General features: G+C 37.2%; 1 protein-coding gene across 3 annotated transcripts in view; it reads left to right on the forward strand.

Annotated features, from left to right (window-relative positions):
* Positions 1 to 16580, forward strand: part of LOC145770140 (chromatin remodeling protein domino-like) — a 169121-nt gene that overhangs the window by 62758 nt on the left and 89783 nt on the right. For all 3 annotated transcript variants that reach the window (XM_082581728.1, XM_082581733.1, XM_082581740.1), the window contains 4 exons: positions 2346 to 2423; positions 4212 to 4345; positions 8234 to 8314; positions 8995 to 9114. In XM_082581728.1, the coding sequence (XP_082437854.1) occupies positions 2346 to 2423; positions 4212 to 4345; positions 8234 to 8314; positions 8995 to 9114 (413 nt within the window). The remainder of the gene's footprint in view (positions 1 to 2345; positions 2424 to 4211; positions 4346 to 8233; positions 8315 to 8994; positions 9115 to 16580) is intronic.

Consider the following 16580-nt stretch of genomic DNA (forward strand, 5'->3'; position numbering starts at 1 on the left):
CGCAGCGGCGCAACAAGAAAAAATCAAAGGGGGTCGGCAACGAGAGAGAAAACTAACAATTATTTGTAGAAGTGGATATATCTAACAAGTTTTATTTTGAATTTCCACGAAGAAACACAAGCATCTGAAAGTGTTCATCTGACATTTTGCAGTGTTTTGGTTCCAATATGTCTTTGCCCATTGAAAACATTCTTTCAATTGCAGCACTGGAAGGTATTGGCGTATTGTAGCGAAAAAAATACATTAAAAGTATGCGTTGACGCTATGCGCTAAAAAACCGCGAAAACTTTACGGCGTAGCCTCAAGCGCAAACTATCCAAAAATATGTGGCCGTAAGCGTTAGCGCAGGGGTGTCCAACCTTTTCGGCCAAAGGGCCACATGTAGTATGCGAATGGTTGCGCGGGCCACTTGAGTATTTACTGCTAATTTGTAATCTTAAAAATGACTGTCTGATAATTTCTAATTAAAACCCTCACACCCAAATTCTAATCTTAGAAATGTGTTTGTACATTTTATGGCTTATATAAGAAGATTGAAGTTGGTTTTAAAGTGGTTTAAGGTTTTTAGTTGAAAGCAAGCCAGCAGCAAAGCGTAAAAAATGTCAAATTGGCAATTAACCCTTTTGATGTTGCCGGAACAGCGGAGTTGCGCGTCCCGTAATGTATGGTCCGGCTGTCCCTAGGTTCATCCACGAAAAACTTGCTCGCACAAGTAAGTGCTGCCGAATAATGATGTCACGAAAACTGCCAATCTGTAAATCCTTTTATCTTTTTCTTAAGAAACAATTTTTTTTTGTAAAATTCTAGCAATAGAAAGTTTTCAACTTCTCTCGCTAAAAGCAAGAAATATTGCTGATTGACTGACTCTTGAAGCACCTGTAGCTACTATTGTGTGGAAAAGGGTGGACGTAACAATGTGGAAAATGTGATGCGTAATGCATTGTGATACAATAAAATTAACTTGAACAGTTGCGCACCCCATGCACTAGGGATTATAGAGTAATAGAGAAAGAAAGCAAACAATAAATGCCAATTTATCGGAATGTAAGTTCGCCATAAATTACGTTGGCGATTGAGTTGATGATATAATATATGTCATTTCGAAAAATATCACGCGGGCCACTCAGAACCTTCTCACGGGCCACATGTGGCCCGCGGGCCACGGGTTGGACGCCCCTGCGTTAGCGTAAACAAAAGTCTATGCCGCAAGTTTGCGGCGTATACGTACATCTCTGCAAAATTATAAAATTGGTTTAAGAATGTATGAAGTTGCAACCTTTGAAGATTACAAATCAGACTAGCCAAAAGCCAGCTGCAGTTTCGTTTTGTGGGTTAATAAGGTTGCATCCTAAGTAGGGATGCCCAAAGTAGAATTTCGAATCCTTAAGATTCGAATCCATCCAGAATCGAAAAACCGATCATTATCGGGTAATTGGATTCGGAAATAATGCGAAGAAAGGTAAAAAATTATAAAAAAAGATTTTTTTTTTAAATGCTCCGCCGTCCTGCAAGTCACGTGCGTCGTGCATGCCAATTCGTTTCTGCATGTGATTAACAGAGGTCCCTTACGTGTGTGTGCGCGCGCGTGTTGTTTTGATAGAACAAAGGCAAAAAGAAAACGATGGAACTTGAAAGAGACCTTGTTAAAATGATGGCTTTGTAAAGCTTTTTTTTCATGCCGTTGTAAGCGTAAAGCTGAGCCGGTTTCCCGCACTTCAAATTTTACTACTCTGGAAATTCAGCCATTTTGTTTTTATGCCATCATATTGCGTGAATAAATGGCGGTCTGTTAATATTTTGTATTGTGGTTTATGCGACTTGAGCGTGAAACAAGTTTGGTATGCATAGAACGTAGCTTGAACTAACACACGTCAAGTAGTACGTAAGTCTCAGTTTAGTTAGTCGTCCCTCTTGAAGTTGCAAATCTCAAAGTGGGCTGTCTTGCCGACTAGACATCCCCCCTAGTTGCGCCTCTGGCGTAGCGGTATTCATTCTTCATGTAAAGTAGAGATGAAAATCCCGATTCACACAGCCAAGTGGTAGCAAATGGAACCAAAACTTGCAATGCTTTCTTAGCCAGAGTTGGATACCCAGTTTGAACGCTGCACCAGAAAGTTTCGAAGGATTCTCGCACCCCCAGCAACAGCTACTTGTACCCCCAATCGGGAAGCCCTGGTGTAGACGCACCTTAAGATGTTTGTCTTGCGTGGAAAGAGAACCGATTTCAGAGATGAAATTGGCTAAGAAGGTAGCTGTGGTGGGGTGTTCCACCAAAGGATGTTAAAAAATTTACATACATTACCGGTATTAGGAATCATCATAATGGACATGTTTGTTTTAATCAGATGACTTTTTGCCGCAAGGAGCGTCAAGCGATGACGAAGAAACTATTGAAGTGGAAGAAAATATTGAACAAGAAGACGGTAATTAAATTAAAATGTGTTTCATTTTTTAATTCAGATATGAAGTTGGTTGAGATTTGAAAAAGTTCTGATGAATTATGCCGGTTTGCCGAATGGTCATTTGACTTAATTTTTCCGTTTTTTCTTTTCTTTGAGTGACATGTCAATTTTGTGAAATACATTTTGAACACAAAAGATACTGAAACATTTTTCGTTTATTTTTGATCTGGAGGTTTGCTTTTGGGCTCTTAGTTTATATTATTGTATTTAAGTGTCGATAATGTTCCACCAAGTCAAAGTTTCGCCGGTAAGAAACTAGTCTATTTACTTCAAGTCAAATTGTACAAAGTTGTAGTGACTTCTAACCCGAGTGACGTGGAGAAGTAATGGCTTCAACTCAAATGACTCGGGTATTAGGTATTTTGTTTGGTTGATTTAGGATGTTAAGTATAGATGTTGCACGTGTTGCAGCGGTTAGTATCGACATCGTGCTACTGGGACCTTGTATGCCAACGCACTGTATGTTAATTTTTTTAGAGAAAGCTGTCTTTCTGTTTGTATTTGTGCATAATTATTAATTACGTTACTGTCAGACTTACATAATTATAGAACATGTCAGACTGTTTGTTCTACTGTAATTATTCTAAGATTTCATATCATACATCATACATGTACCCAATGGCCTTGTCCATATGAAATAAACAATAATTATTGGCACCTGTTTAACTTTAATTTTGTGACTTTTGTTACGTAACTTGTGACATATGTTGTTGTTGATGAGTAAGTCTTTGATTAAATACAGATTGATTAGTAACAGTATGTAACATTAATTTGCTCTGCTACTATTCGGAGAAGCCGAATAGTTCGGCGAATGCTACTACTATTCGGAGAAGCCGATTCGAAGAAAGCCTTTTTTCAGAGAAATCAAAAAATTCCACAGTGACGTCTGTTTATTTAAAGGAATCGGCTTATAATAGAGATTAACCAAGTAAGGGATCAGCGAAAAAGTCTCAACTAAAAAAATAGTTATCTAATGACGTTTCATGATTAACAATAAAGGGTATTTAAAATGGAGTAGTTATGTCTACATCGAATCCGACTTAGATCCGTGACAGAAAAAAACTCATTACATTTTTGGAATCAGCTACTCGAAATCATCCAAAAACAACAAAATTAAACAAAAAATTTGTGAAATTGTGTTAAATAGTGTAATGCTTTGATAAGAGTTAGAGATGAACTTTTTTAATACTAGCACTGAAAGCGATACTTCTGAACAGTGCAACATCAGACTCATATACACTATAACCATTTCAGTATTTAACCAAGGCTAAGTGTTATTCTGGTGAAAAGCCATTGCAGTCTCGCATAATCAGGGTATGATGGCATAAGTCTCACGTCCTTGAGTTGGAGTCATTTGAATTCACGTCATCAGGATCGTTTTTTTAAAAAGTATCTGTAATGAACTTTGTACAATTTATAGTTCTTGTCAGTGGTTTTTTAAGTTTGCCTTAGGAGTATTAAGAGTAGTTGTCGGGATTGTCAACAGTGTTGAAAAGTAAATAAACATCAGATCACCTAAATTAAAACTAAATGAGTTAGTTCGTATTGTAAACAGATTCTTAAGGTAAGACTACCCTGTTGCAGAGCAAAAGGTCAATCTCAAATGTTAAGGGGCATCCAGATTGATAGATATATTAAGGTGTTAAAACTTTAAGGACCAGTGAGTCCATTGTGACATCTGATTGTTTACGCTAAATGGAAATCCTCAATGTTGCTTCCAAAGTAACAATTGCTTTTGTTTTTTTGTAGTGATGACGGAAGTAGCATTACTGAAGCAGGAGAGTGAATTGCCCTTTTCCGAGTTATTATCGCAACTTCCTCAAGATCTCATTGAGAACATCAACAAAACTCCGCCTTCATCTCTTTCTGAACCAGAATTGAAAGTAAATCGCGAGCTCTTGGTATTTCCAATTGTCTAGATAACGTTGCAAATATAGGGTTTAAAGAAATTGGTCCTTGGACCAACTTATAAACGATTTATTAATAGAAAATAAATATATTTTATCAAAAAGATATCACAATGAGAGCTTGCAATGCTAGGAATAAATTTCTTTATTTATTTTCAATGTGACCGGCTGACCGCCCTTCACTTGGATAACTTTCTTAATTCTTTGTCAGAAGTTCTTGACGAGAGGCACATTGCTCATTTTGGAGTGTTTTGGCCCATTCCTGCAAGAGTGATTGCTTCAGAGCATCTTGTTGGAACGTGAAAGGCTGATCTTGTAGTGTTTCTTCATTTCTTCAAGGGCTGGAAGTGGAACCAAGATATCATTGATGTGGCAATCGGAATTGATCTTAACCTTTTGTTCCACGAAAATCAGAAGATACTTCCAAGTTTTGGAGATGGTGGCCCACACCATGACAGAAGACGGTTTTTGACGGCGATAAACTGTTCTCACAGAATCTTCAATATCTGCTGAAGACTTTGCATAAATTCTATCATTCTAATTATTGAACTGAACTTCAATTGTGAAAAGATTTTTTCTGAAAAAATGATCTCTTGCCCTGCCATACCTGCCTTCAGTTTCCTGAGAATCTGTGCTCTTTCAAGTCTCTTTTGCTTTTGGAGAGGTGTAAGGAACTGCCGTTTTCTCATCTTGTAAGGAGACAACTGAAGATCCAAACCGAATGCCCAACCCCCCTGAGAAATTCCTATGTGCGCTACTGTCTGCAGTATTACTATCAAACTTGATGAAATATACTTTACTTGGAATGACACCTATATGACCAGACGCCACAGTGCAGCACACCTAAATATCCTGACGCCACAGTGTGCACTGTGCACACTAGGGTGGTCCTCAAATGTATGCAAAAATTTCAAACTTAAAATATTGTAGTGCACACACTTCTATTTGGTTCCTTTTTATATAAAAACATTTCCCTGAAAGTTTGAAAGAATTTGATACAGGTTTAGAGGTGCCAGATTACAGGTGAAAATTCAATAAATTGAGCTATTCATGAAACCCACCCAAGATAAAGTAACATTTGCAATTGTACTTTAAAAAGACATAACACATCATGGCAGAACGAGCAATAAACATGAGAAAAATGATATGTAAGAATACTGTACTCTAATCCAACTCTGCAGTAGGAAACACTGATATAATTTTCTCGTACTATGCTTCGTGCATCATTATATAATAACTCCAAAGAATATTACTGGAAAACTAGAAGTTTAACTCGCAACAAGATTAACTAGTGCATTCTAAAGATAAATACATAATACAATTCAGTCTGTGGACTGATACACTTTCTGAAGATTGTTTTTGTTGCAAGTCGGAAGAGCATGTCGGTGCTGTTCCACAACTTGTAGAATGTATTGAATTTGCCTTTCATCTTTCGTTAATACATTGTTGCATGTCATGTCGGCTGCATAGCCGAGTGGTGAGAACACTGGAACGGCAATCGAAAGGGCGCCAGTTCGACACCACACAAGAGCATGCGGCTGTGTCTGTGGCAGGACACTTGAAGGCATGCCTGAAGGTGGACACGAAGATTGGCTTCCTTGCCTTCCCGTCCACTTAATCTAAATCTTCAACCACCGGGTGTAAGCCTGGATACGACAAACAAACAAAACAAATACATTGTTAAAATTGTGCATCAAAGCAACACCTCTTTCGGCAAAGTCATTGATTACATGGAGCCCACCAACAATGGCTTGCGCTTTCTTATAATTGTTATCAACATTCCATGATGTGATTGTCATCAATATTCCATTCCACCTTCAGAAAGTCACATGATAAGTTAAGAATCTGGAAAAATCTCATGGTGTTTGATGTGACAAATGTGACAGATCTTTTGATAAAATATCATCTGGTACTCGAGCAAGACGCTTTGAAGGTGTACTGCTTTGATGAGTTAACGCAGAAACCATGGCTTTTTTGAGTATATAACAGAAACAGCATCATCAAAAAATGCCAGACCCACAAGTTCTTCACTTATATACCACAAGTGCCTCGAAAATGCTTTCATGGCTTCTTGCGATAAACCTGCATCATGTTGCTCATACTCATTCACCCTTAGTGAGAGCATCTTTATGGGCAATGACAAAAAGTCCTAAAATATCATCTTCATGTTTCTTTTCTTTTTCAATTTGCGGTTTTGATGTTGCTTTAAACCCCTTTGCAAAAAGATTTCCAGTGTTGAAATAACTTTTCAAGTTTTTTTTTGGCATAACAATCTGTTCAAGTTGGAATAGCTGCCTACAGCCAGAGGTCCATAACACACTTCATCACAATAGACATACAGTACGGTACTTTCCTTTATGGTTTTCTTTTCTGCATTGTGATAATGGTAAAAAAGCTGCAAAGCTTCTTGTTTTGATGGTAACTTGTTTCCAATAAAATTTACAATTGACTGACCTATCAAAGGTATGTCAGTCTTTGCTCTTGTTGTCATTATTATGTTTGAGGCGCTTCAAAAATATGCTAATATTTGTAGTTTTAACCGGTGTAAAGCTCTATACCATTAACTTTGACTATAATAATTTATAAAGGACAACCAATCATCAACATGAACCTCAGTCTTTTTTAAATTCTAAAAACTAAAATATAGCTAAATCTAGAATATCTGCTCAACTACAGACAAAGTTTTGGTAGCTGGTGTGACATAATTTTATCTACTGTTGACTATCAACATAGCTGCCCAGTAATGGTGGTTAGTGAAATGGAACAACATCATGCTGATAAAAAGAGATTAACCCAGTTTAAAAGAGGACATTGCCTACAACTATATCAATAGTTGGATAATTACAACTTCAATGCGTCAAATATGGTTTTACATACTATAGCTTCCCATACGTTCACATACGGAAAAAATCTGAATTTTCAAGATAAATCTGGCACCACTAAACAAAGTTCAATCTCGCTGAAATTTTTACAGGGTCCATTTTTGGTCATTTGGAGATGTTTTGGGTAGTGTCACATCGCATTTTCTAAAGTTCGGTTTTCGGGACCACCCTAGTGCACACCTATTTGGCAGACACCTAACTGTCTGCACCTAAAAGACGTGCTCCACTTGGGTGGCCTTCTGATACCGAAACTCTCACTGTATTAAGGTAGTTGTCCAAGAGACAGGTAATAGCAACAACGTGTCGTAATTAGGGTAATATCGACGCAAGGCCCAGGCATAACAATACAATCACCACTAGGCGATATATCAGGGTCAGGGGTGAATCCCTTGATTGCTTACTTAAAACGTAATAAATTATTTTTTTCACTGCTACAGTATATATTACTTTTATTACGCTTATCAAATTTCCTTCTCCCCTTAACGTTACTAGTAAGTTCAATTGTTCAATGAGCAACATCAATGCTCATTAATTACCAAACCTATCATCGTTGCCTGCAAGATGACAGCTAATTTACATTTTCTTTACTGTGAAATATTTATAACATGAACCGTTGAACCGTTTCATTTCCGTGGATATGGGAAGTTAAACATGGAAACCGCCTACATAAATAATCCCTATGATTTCTCTAATTCAACAGGCCATTGTGAAATTTTGATGAACATCTGCTTTGAATTGGTCCTCCAAATCACGATATCTTTTCATCTGCTGTACCAAACTGTTGCTGACCGGCATTTTATTGTTCGAAATAAGAGCCAATAAGCAATATACCATTGCTTTTTAACTGTTCACAATCAAGTCATGAAATATTGAAAAACATTTTTTTTATACAATTTCTCATATAATAACGCAAGAAAAGAACTTTTTTCCTTTATGCTTGTCAATAAAGACACAAAATGATAATTTTTCATACATTTTACAGAAATCAATTGCTGAACAAGAAACCTTTATGATGATTGATATTGAGAAAAGTGATGCATCACAAAAGGAAAGTTCACAGGAGGTAATAATACGGCGCTGGGAATTCAGTGTATTAAATTTAAAGTATCCAGTTTTTAAAGCACCCGGCTTTAAAAAATGCACAGCGAAGTTTTTGCTGTAAAAGTATCACAGCAAATTTTTGACCATATTTTTGCTGTGATAGTGTATGATTCCAGTATTTCTTTAAAAAATATTTTTCTAATAGGCTTGAAAAGGGCCATATGACTAGCCGAAAGCGTTAGCTTTTTGTTTTTATAATGTTAAATGTAGTGTTTTTGCTGAGTTATGTCTGTTTATGATTTCCCCTTTTGCCAAAATCACCCATTTTTGACCTGTTAAGACATGATCCACAGAAGCAATACCAACAACATTCATGTTAAAATTGGAATCCACAGTCATGACCTGTACAGAGAGCTACGTTGGATATGTGTGATGCCCACTATCGATAGTCGGTACCCAGAGTTCCTTCATCAAGTATATATTTAAAATGAAAAAATATCTATGAAGCAGAGAATTATTATGTTAAATCCTAATGTATTTGATGCATTTTCAGAAGGTTTACAGCGTGTTAAAAAATCAAAATTTTGTATTTCGTGTCCATTTATGACAGTTAATAAATAATCTATGAGTTTTTCACTGACTAGTTATTTTTATTTTTTGTCATTCTCAACTTGTATCAATGGATTTGCAAATGTCTGTTAGGAAAATGTCTCATCGGATGAAAACGAAAAACCATTTCCAATTTCCTTGAGAAGATCAGCTAGAAAGCGTCACAGCGAAGATGATCCTGAGGTTTTGTCAAAAAAACAGAAATTTGACGAGGTTAGATTTAAAGAATTAGTAATCTTTGTTTGCATTGAGTTACTTAATACAGTGGTTCCCAACTCATGGGTTGCGACCCAAAGTTGGGTCGCCTGATAATTTTTTTGGGTTGCTTGTTTTTCAGGCATATTGTATCTTGGGCGAAAAAAATAACAATAAAAACAATTTTAAACGTGAGATGAGATCGATCACAAAACTGGAAAATATAAACACAAGTCATGAAGCGTTTCATGTCGAGACATCGGAAAGCTTTGTAGCATGATCGTAGTGCAAGAAGTTTTAACAATTTTCGCTTTTATTATTATTATTATTAAATGTAAACCCAACAAAAATTTCAGTCTCAAACATAAATTAACTTGACAAAGTTACGGGATATATATTGTAACGTGCACTATATGTCACGAACGCTATGTCGGACAACTATGACAAAGTTTTCCACACGTTGGACCACGCATAGTCTGGTGTAGTAAAACGCATCAAAGACAAAGCCCCAAGTGCTGTATATGGACTTATTGCTTTCTCCACAGAGAGGCCTTTGCTGCAAAAAAGCTGTTTCAAGAACTGCACGAAGTGTTGAATGATGTGAAGTGTGTAAACTTCATCAAAACAAGTCCACTAAATCGGCATTTGTTTTCGTCTTTGTGGATTCTGATTATTATCAAGCGTTGCTGTTGCACACAGAAGTGTGATAGTTGTCACGAGGTCGTGTCCTCGTGTCCTGAAGCGAGTTTGTAATTTGCGAGAGGAGATTGCTACCTTCCTGAGGCTACAGAACTGTGTGAGATAAGCCGAGAAGTTTTTGCAAGAAGTTTTCAAGGCAAAAGTTGCTTACCTTGCCGATATATTTGACTCTCTGAATTCTCTAAATTTATATATGCAAGGCAACGGTTTTACGGTGATTGATCGCGCCGTAAAAGTTTCTGCTTACCACAAAAAACTCATATTCTGGAAAAGTTATGTCACCAGAGATGAGTACGATATATTTCCTCAGCTAACGCATAATATCTGTGGCAATGAAATTGATATTAAGCAAACGATAATTAGACACCTGGAACAGTTTGCCAAAAAGTTTGTGCACTACTATGGAGAATCTCTAACACTTAATAACCAAATGATTGGATAATTGATCCATTTGTTGGAAAAGATCTGCCTCAACTTTCCATCCATGTTGCAGAACAGTTTATGGACATAACGACAGAAGTAGCAAACCGTATTTCTTTTGCGTCCTTCAAAGACAAATACCCCAAAGATTCTGCAAACATCCACTTTTGGGCTTCCATGTACAAAGTGTATCCCGCAGTTTCACAATTAGGGATTCAAAAACAGATTCCATTTGCAACAACTTGGCTTTGTAAGATTGGATTTAGCGCCATGTGTGTATTGAAAACTGAACAGCGAAACCGGTTGGAAGTTAAAGCCGACATGTGGCTATGCCTAAGCAAAATAACGCCTCGATTTCAAAAACTCACTGACAGCAAGCCAGCACATTAGTGATTTGATAAACATATTATTTTCGGAAAAAGTTACTGCTTTTGTAGTGCTGTTTGTTTGCAACACAATCTTGTATCGCTTTTAAAATAGTACAACAATTTGCTTGGGTCTCAAGATTTTACCGAACTGAATTTTTTTTTTAAATGGGTCACTTTAAAAACGAGTTGGGAACCACTGACTTAATATATCTTGTTTAAATTAAATAACCTTACACGAAATATGTGGAAAGAGTTATTTTCCTGGCGATGAGCGCTAGAAGCAAGCATTCTGTTTTGGTCACTACGTCACTAATACAGCAAGCATGGTGGTTTGGTCATTGTGTCACAATGTCAATAGCCATTTGATGCAGTTTGAGAAACATTTCCAATCTGGGTGGTGAATTGATAGACTCGTACCAGAGGCTCAAATGAAGAGCTGCCCATTTTATATAGTTAATCTTACATTTGTATGCATTCACCCAACAAAGAATCGTAATTTGTTCCATAATTTTAACATGAAAATGTGTAACACTGCATGTAATTTTGGTACTAACATTGTTGTTTATTTTTTATTAATTAAAAAAAAAAGGATGTAACTTTTACATCTCATTTGATTTAATATGAGTACCGGTATCATATCATGTTGTTTCATTTTTGTCATTAACGGGTTGTGAAAGAAAAAGATAAATGAGGTACATCAGTGATGTAATGGTACTTCAATGAACTGGAATAGGTGACAAAACCTTGAAAGGTTTAAAACGTGCCTGAGAAATGATTGTATACAGCAGTGGACAGTGGTTCTCAAACTGGGGTTTGGAGTCCGCGAGACCATTTTCTGGGACTGCAAAGCACCTTCCAAAAATATTAATATGATCCCAAAAAAGAAATTTTTGTGGAAAGTAAAAATTTTCAGGCAACTTATTTTCCACACCAAAGTTAAAAGATATATTTTAGTAAGCTGGCTTGGCATCCTTCCACACAGTTTTTTAAGCCTTGCCTTTCGTTTCATTGTGATAGCCTTTGTTTCATTTCTATTGCCTTTATGACATCAAGGAGTGCATGGTGGTGACGTACTCCTACAACACTCATGTTTACCAGATCACGAACAAAACAGCGAAATATACTTGACTAAAAAGGAGGTAGGCGAAGTTGATTAAGGCTGGTTATTTTTACTGATTTAAGTTTTGAATTGAATGCCTTTCCAAACTTTTAGCTTTTTTAGCCTTAATCAAATTAGCCAAAAATTAATAACTTAGTAACTTTACTAATTGAATTTTTAACTTAAGTTTGAGTACAAAAAGTGAAAATGGCTCAGCCTCGAAAAAAATTAAGATTCAATGATTCGTATGTTCAATTTGGTTTCACTGTGATACATTGTGGAGAAGAAAAGCCGCAGTGCGTGCTATGCTGTAAAGTTTTAGCAAGTTCTGCTCTAAAACCTAGCAAGCTGAAAAGACATGTGGTAACACATCATCCAGGTTATCAAAACAAAGATACAGATTTTTTTAAACGGCAAGCTAATAGTTTAGTTAGGTGAAGATTTGATAGCACTAGGGATCAATGGAAGGAAAATACTGCAGGGTTAAGGGCCTCCTACGAAGTTGCAAGAAAAATAGTTATCGCCAAGAAGCCTCACACCATCGGAGAACAACTGATCTTGCCTTGTTGCCAAGTTATTGTGTCAAACGTTTTGGGAGAATCTGAAGCTCAAAAGCTGAAGCAAGTGTCTCTGTCAAACGGCACTGTGAGTAAGAGAATATCTGAGCTATCTGAAAACATTTTGTCGCAGGTGGTGTCAAAGATACAGAAGTCAATGTCACATTGATCCTAGCTCAAAACATGTTAGATGTAATGCATAATATCAAGATCATATTGAACCAAACGGAACCTAACATAGAACTGATAACACCCAAGCAGGTGCACTCATTTTATTGACACGTGCATTTTTAATTGCATGTAATGATGTAGCAAATAAATTGTTATTTACCATTTTTGCGCTAATTTGCCTTAAGTTTTTGGTGGACCGTGAGTCGTTGAAAAAAATCGCAAGGGGACCATTCAACAATTTTTTTTTTTAAGTTTGAGAACCACTGGTATACAAGGTCCCGCAGTTAAACTGGGACTTTTGCACTTTTTTTGTAATTACTCGATGTCAAGGATGAGAAAGAGGAAATTATCATTTCAAGTTTATTAGTGTAATTCTTACAATCTAGTCAACACAATTATATATTGTGATGGGATGGCCCTTTGCTTCGATAATTTTGGATATTCTCTGGCGAAACCGTATACAACTTCTATTCGCTTTATCGGTATCAAGATTCCGGAATGCTCTTTGAATGGCTGCTTTAAGAGAGTTGAGGTTAGCATTTGGAATTGAGTTAGACCATCCTTCAATTACGCTGAATAGCCAATTGTTACAAACGTAACTAAGCATGCAATTTTCATCACGCTTTGTACTCATGCACAAACGTGCAATGCTTTTTTCAATCCACTTGCGCACTGCGCATGCGACTCTGGGATAGTTTGACCAGTGGCGTAACAACATTGAGCAGATGCCCCTGCTAAAGGAGTTGGCTTTGAAATATCTGAGGATACCTGCCACATCAGCATCTTCCGAGCGATACTTTTCCAGTGTGGGCTTGATGGCAACTAAGCTGCGCTCCCGTTCAACGTTGCCAGATGGGAAAATAGGATACCAAATTAAAAAATTCTGGTGAAACTTAGCGTTCTTTGGTGCCAAGCTTTTTGACCTTGGAGCCAGACAACTTTTTGGTGAAATCTGGTGAAATTTTTCTCACTCAATTTTTTTTAGTTTTTAGCGAATAATCCCTGCTCGTAGCCTATAGAAAAGTTTTGCAAGAGGTTTGCATATGCGTGATGGCAGTGTTTTATGTCTTATGGCAGTGATTTAGCATTCTGGAATAGTGAATTATTCTGAATTGCCCATCCGTAGCTTCAGGCTTTCATTTGTCAAGATTTTGAGGCATATCACGCATTGCTGTCGATCCACACTATTTAAAGTAGTGTTCACGAATCTGTGTTTCAAAAACGCATCTCCATAATTTCGCTTCTTGCCGACATAATCACACTTTACAGGTTCATCAATACTTAACGTTACAAGAGATCCAATTTAAAAACTGGCAAAGGAGGCAAACGTGGCATATGGAACCATGTTCACAGTTCTCAAGAAGGATTTGAGGATGAGCCCATTCAAACACATGAAGAAACAGTTGCTAAATGCCAATACCATTGAGAAACGCCTCTCCAGAGCCAAAATTCTGTTCTCACGCATTGAAGGAGGAGGCACACTGCCAAACCTTGTGTTAAGCGATGAGAAGAAATTTGATGTTCAGCATCATTTTAACAGTCAGAATGATCGTGTTTGGTCAAGAGATGGTGACGTGGAACCCGGGTAATCACTCGAAGACGAGGCGGCATCAGTGATGGTTTGGGCCGCAGTTAACGAATCAGGAAGGAGTCCATTGATTTTTGTCGACCAAGGAGTGAAATTGAACCAAGAAAACTACCGAAATGGTATTCTTGAGGGTTCATTGTTGCCTTGGGCAAAGAAACACTTCAAAAAACGTAATTGGACAAGGAAGAATGGCCTCCTTCATCCCCAGATCTGAACCTCTTACACTTTGGCATCTGGTCTTACCTGGAGAGCAAGGTTTCGACTAAACCACCACCAAAGTTTGAAAGCGCTAAAGAATATATTAAGTGTGTATCTTGATCAAAAATCTACATTACAAAACGTCGCCAAAGCAACCCAACTTTGGGCGGGGGCAAGCATCCCGGACCTGGTCTTTTTTCGCTGAGATTTTTCGGTCATTTGCCCGAAATGACTTGAAAAAATTCTGTCCTTTTTTATTTATTTCGGTCATTTTTTGTGATAAAAATATTTCCTTTCAAGTAGCTGATACAAACCAAAGTTTGCATTTCCTGATTAGCTACAACATTAAGTTTCGCTGAGAAACGTTGTCGTTTTGATCTGAGAAAAGTTAGAACAGCCAAGCGTTTCTTCAACGTTCATCAGCGAAACTCAAACCTTTGACATTTTGACCGAATTGACTATATTTTTTTCCGGAATGGCCTGTTTCGGCTAGTCCGATTCGGCTAGTTCCCTATTCTGCTACAGTTTTGCAGGCCTCGAAATTCCGGCGGTCATGGCGGACATGACCTCCGGAATGACCTCGAATGTCTGCCGAAGCCAACTCATTGGTCGGTCATAAATGACCGCCGTAAAATTCTTGACAAAAATAGAGCTAATGCAGCAAAAATATATTTTAAATTTGAATTGTTACAAACGCAAACAAATACGGAGCTGAAGCAATAATAGTACAGGCAATTGCTTTAAAGATCACATTAGAGTGGAGTGGTTAACGAGCTGATGGCAAAAGTAGCCATTTTTACATCATTTCAACGCCTTGCAATGTTGCCTTGAAATAAAGTTGTCTGAACTTTTCGGCAGGATATGTATTGTAATTTTAACAATGAGGATTATTGCATTACATTGATCGTTTCTTAAAAAGAAAGGTCACATAGAAGCAAGTCTCAGCTGGGTTCCGCACGTGCTCAGGCGAATGTGGCGACCTTATTCACGCTGATACTGATAGAAATAGAATTTCTGCACAGAAGGGAGGGTGTTAGACTAACACTATTGTGTTAGTTAGTTAACACTAACACTATTGAGGGCTAACACTATTGAGTCACTAATGCGCATTTGTCTGGACGGTCCTGAGCTGGAGATTTACGACCCCGCGCCGGCAGTAATCGCTTGGCACAACGATTCTATAACGCGAAAACCACGGAATAAGTGATCGTAGTTGCTTTTGCAATAAGGAAATTTGGATTGTTGTTTTCAATTGTGTTTATTGCGTCATTACACGACTGTCATTAACGCACTGATTTGCAAGCAATCTGCTCCAGTATACTTCAGGGTCGGTTAATTAAGCCATCAACCATTGCAGAGTTATTCTGTTGTAGAAAATCTTCTACAAACACGACTACACAATACTGTAGTGTGATTTTGTGAAAAATCTACATGCAAAAAATATGTCCGGTTGAGATATTAAATGTCCGCTGAAAGGGCCAATCCGGTAGGACATGCTTGACCGCCGGAAAAAAGTACAAATTTTGAGGCCTGGTTTTGAATTGTATTTTGTTCCACAATATCGTTTCTTTTGCATTCCGACAAAGAAAAATAAATTGAAATGAAATTTAGTGCAAAATGTTTGAACTATTAAATTGAAATGTTTGCTCACATAAAATCGACACGTATATTACGTCACCGACTGTATGCAAACTTAGAATATATTAGAATCTTCAACTATTACAAAATTCTTAATCCAACGACGCCTTCTGTTTATTTAGAGAATGTTGTATTTTATTCCACAATATCGTTTCTTTTATAGTTGAAATCATAGACTCCTTAAGTAAAGGACGGGAATGTTGCGATCTCGGGGTTTGTAACTTGAGTCTGAAGGATTAACTTGAGTTCTGGGCTGAAATTACTTTTAGAGAAGCTAGAAACACAATCTTGGATTCCCTATTAGGGTTTTTGAGGATGGCGAGTTCAATAGTGTTACTTTCAAAACCATCTGTGGTCATTTTCAAGGTCAAAATATTGTATTTCAAGGTCAAATTACAGAATTTTGGTCATTTTTTCCCATTTTTGCGTTTAAATCGTAAAGCAAAACTGTTTGAAAGAAGTCTGTGACGAAATATGCTATTACATAAATATCATATGTATTTCTCAACACTATGGCTATTATCTGAAGGAGTCTATGATTACAATATAATACACAAATTGACAATACGTGACAAGATGACACCATAATAGACAATGTCTATCATTAGTTGGAAAGCTTTTCTTGCCTCCTGAGGCATCCCAAAGACTTTTCTTTGTCACTTACATTGAGGACATAAGCTTTCCATAGAATGTTAGCTAAAGTAGTACAAGTAGCATTATAACTAGCTAAAGGTGCATCTACAAAC

The sequence above is a fragment of the Aplidium turbinatum genome, chromosome 1, assembly GCF_918807975.1.
Source record: "Aplidium turbinatum chromosome 1, kaAplTurb1.1, whole genome shotgun sequence".
Classification (NCBI taxonomy): Eukaryota; Metazoa; Chordata; class Ascidiacea; order Aplousobranchia; family Polyclinidae; genus Aplidium; species Aplidium turbinatum.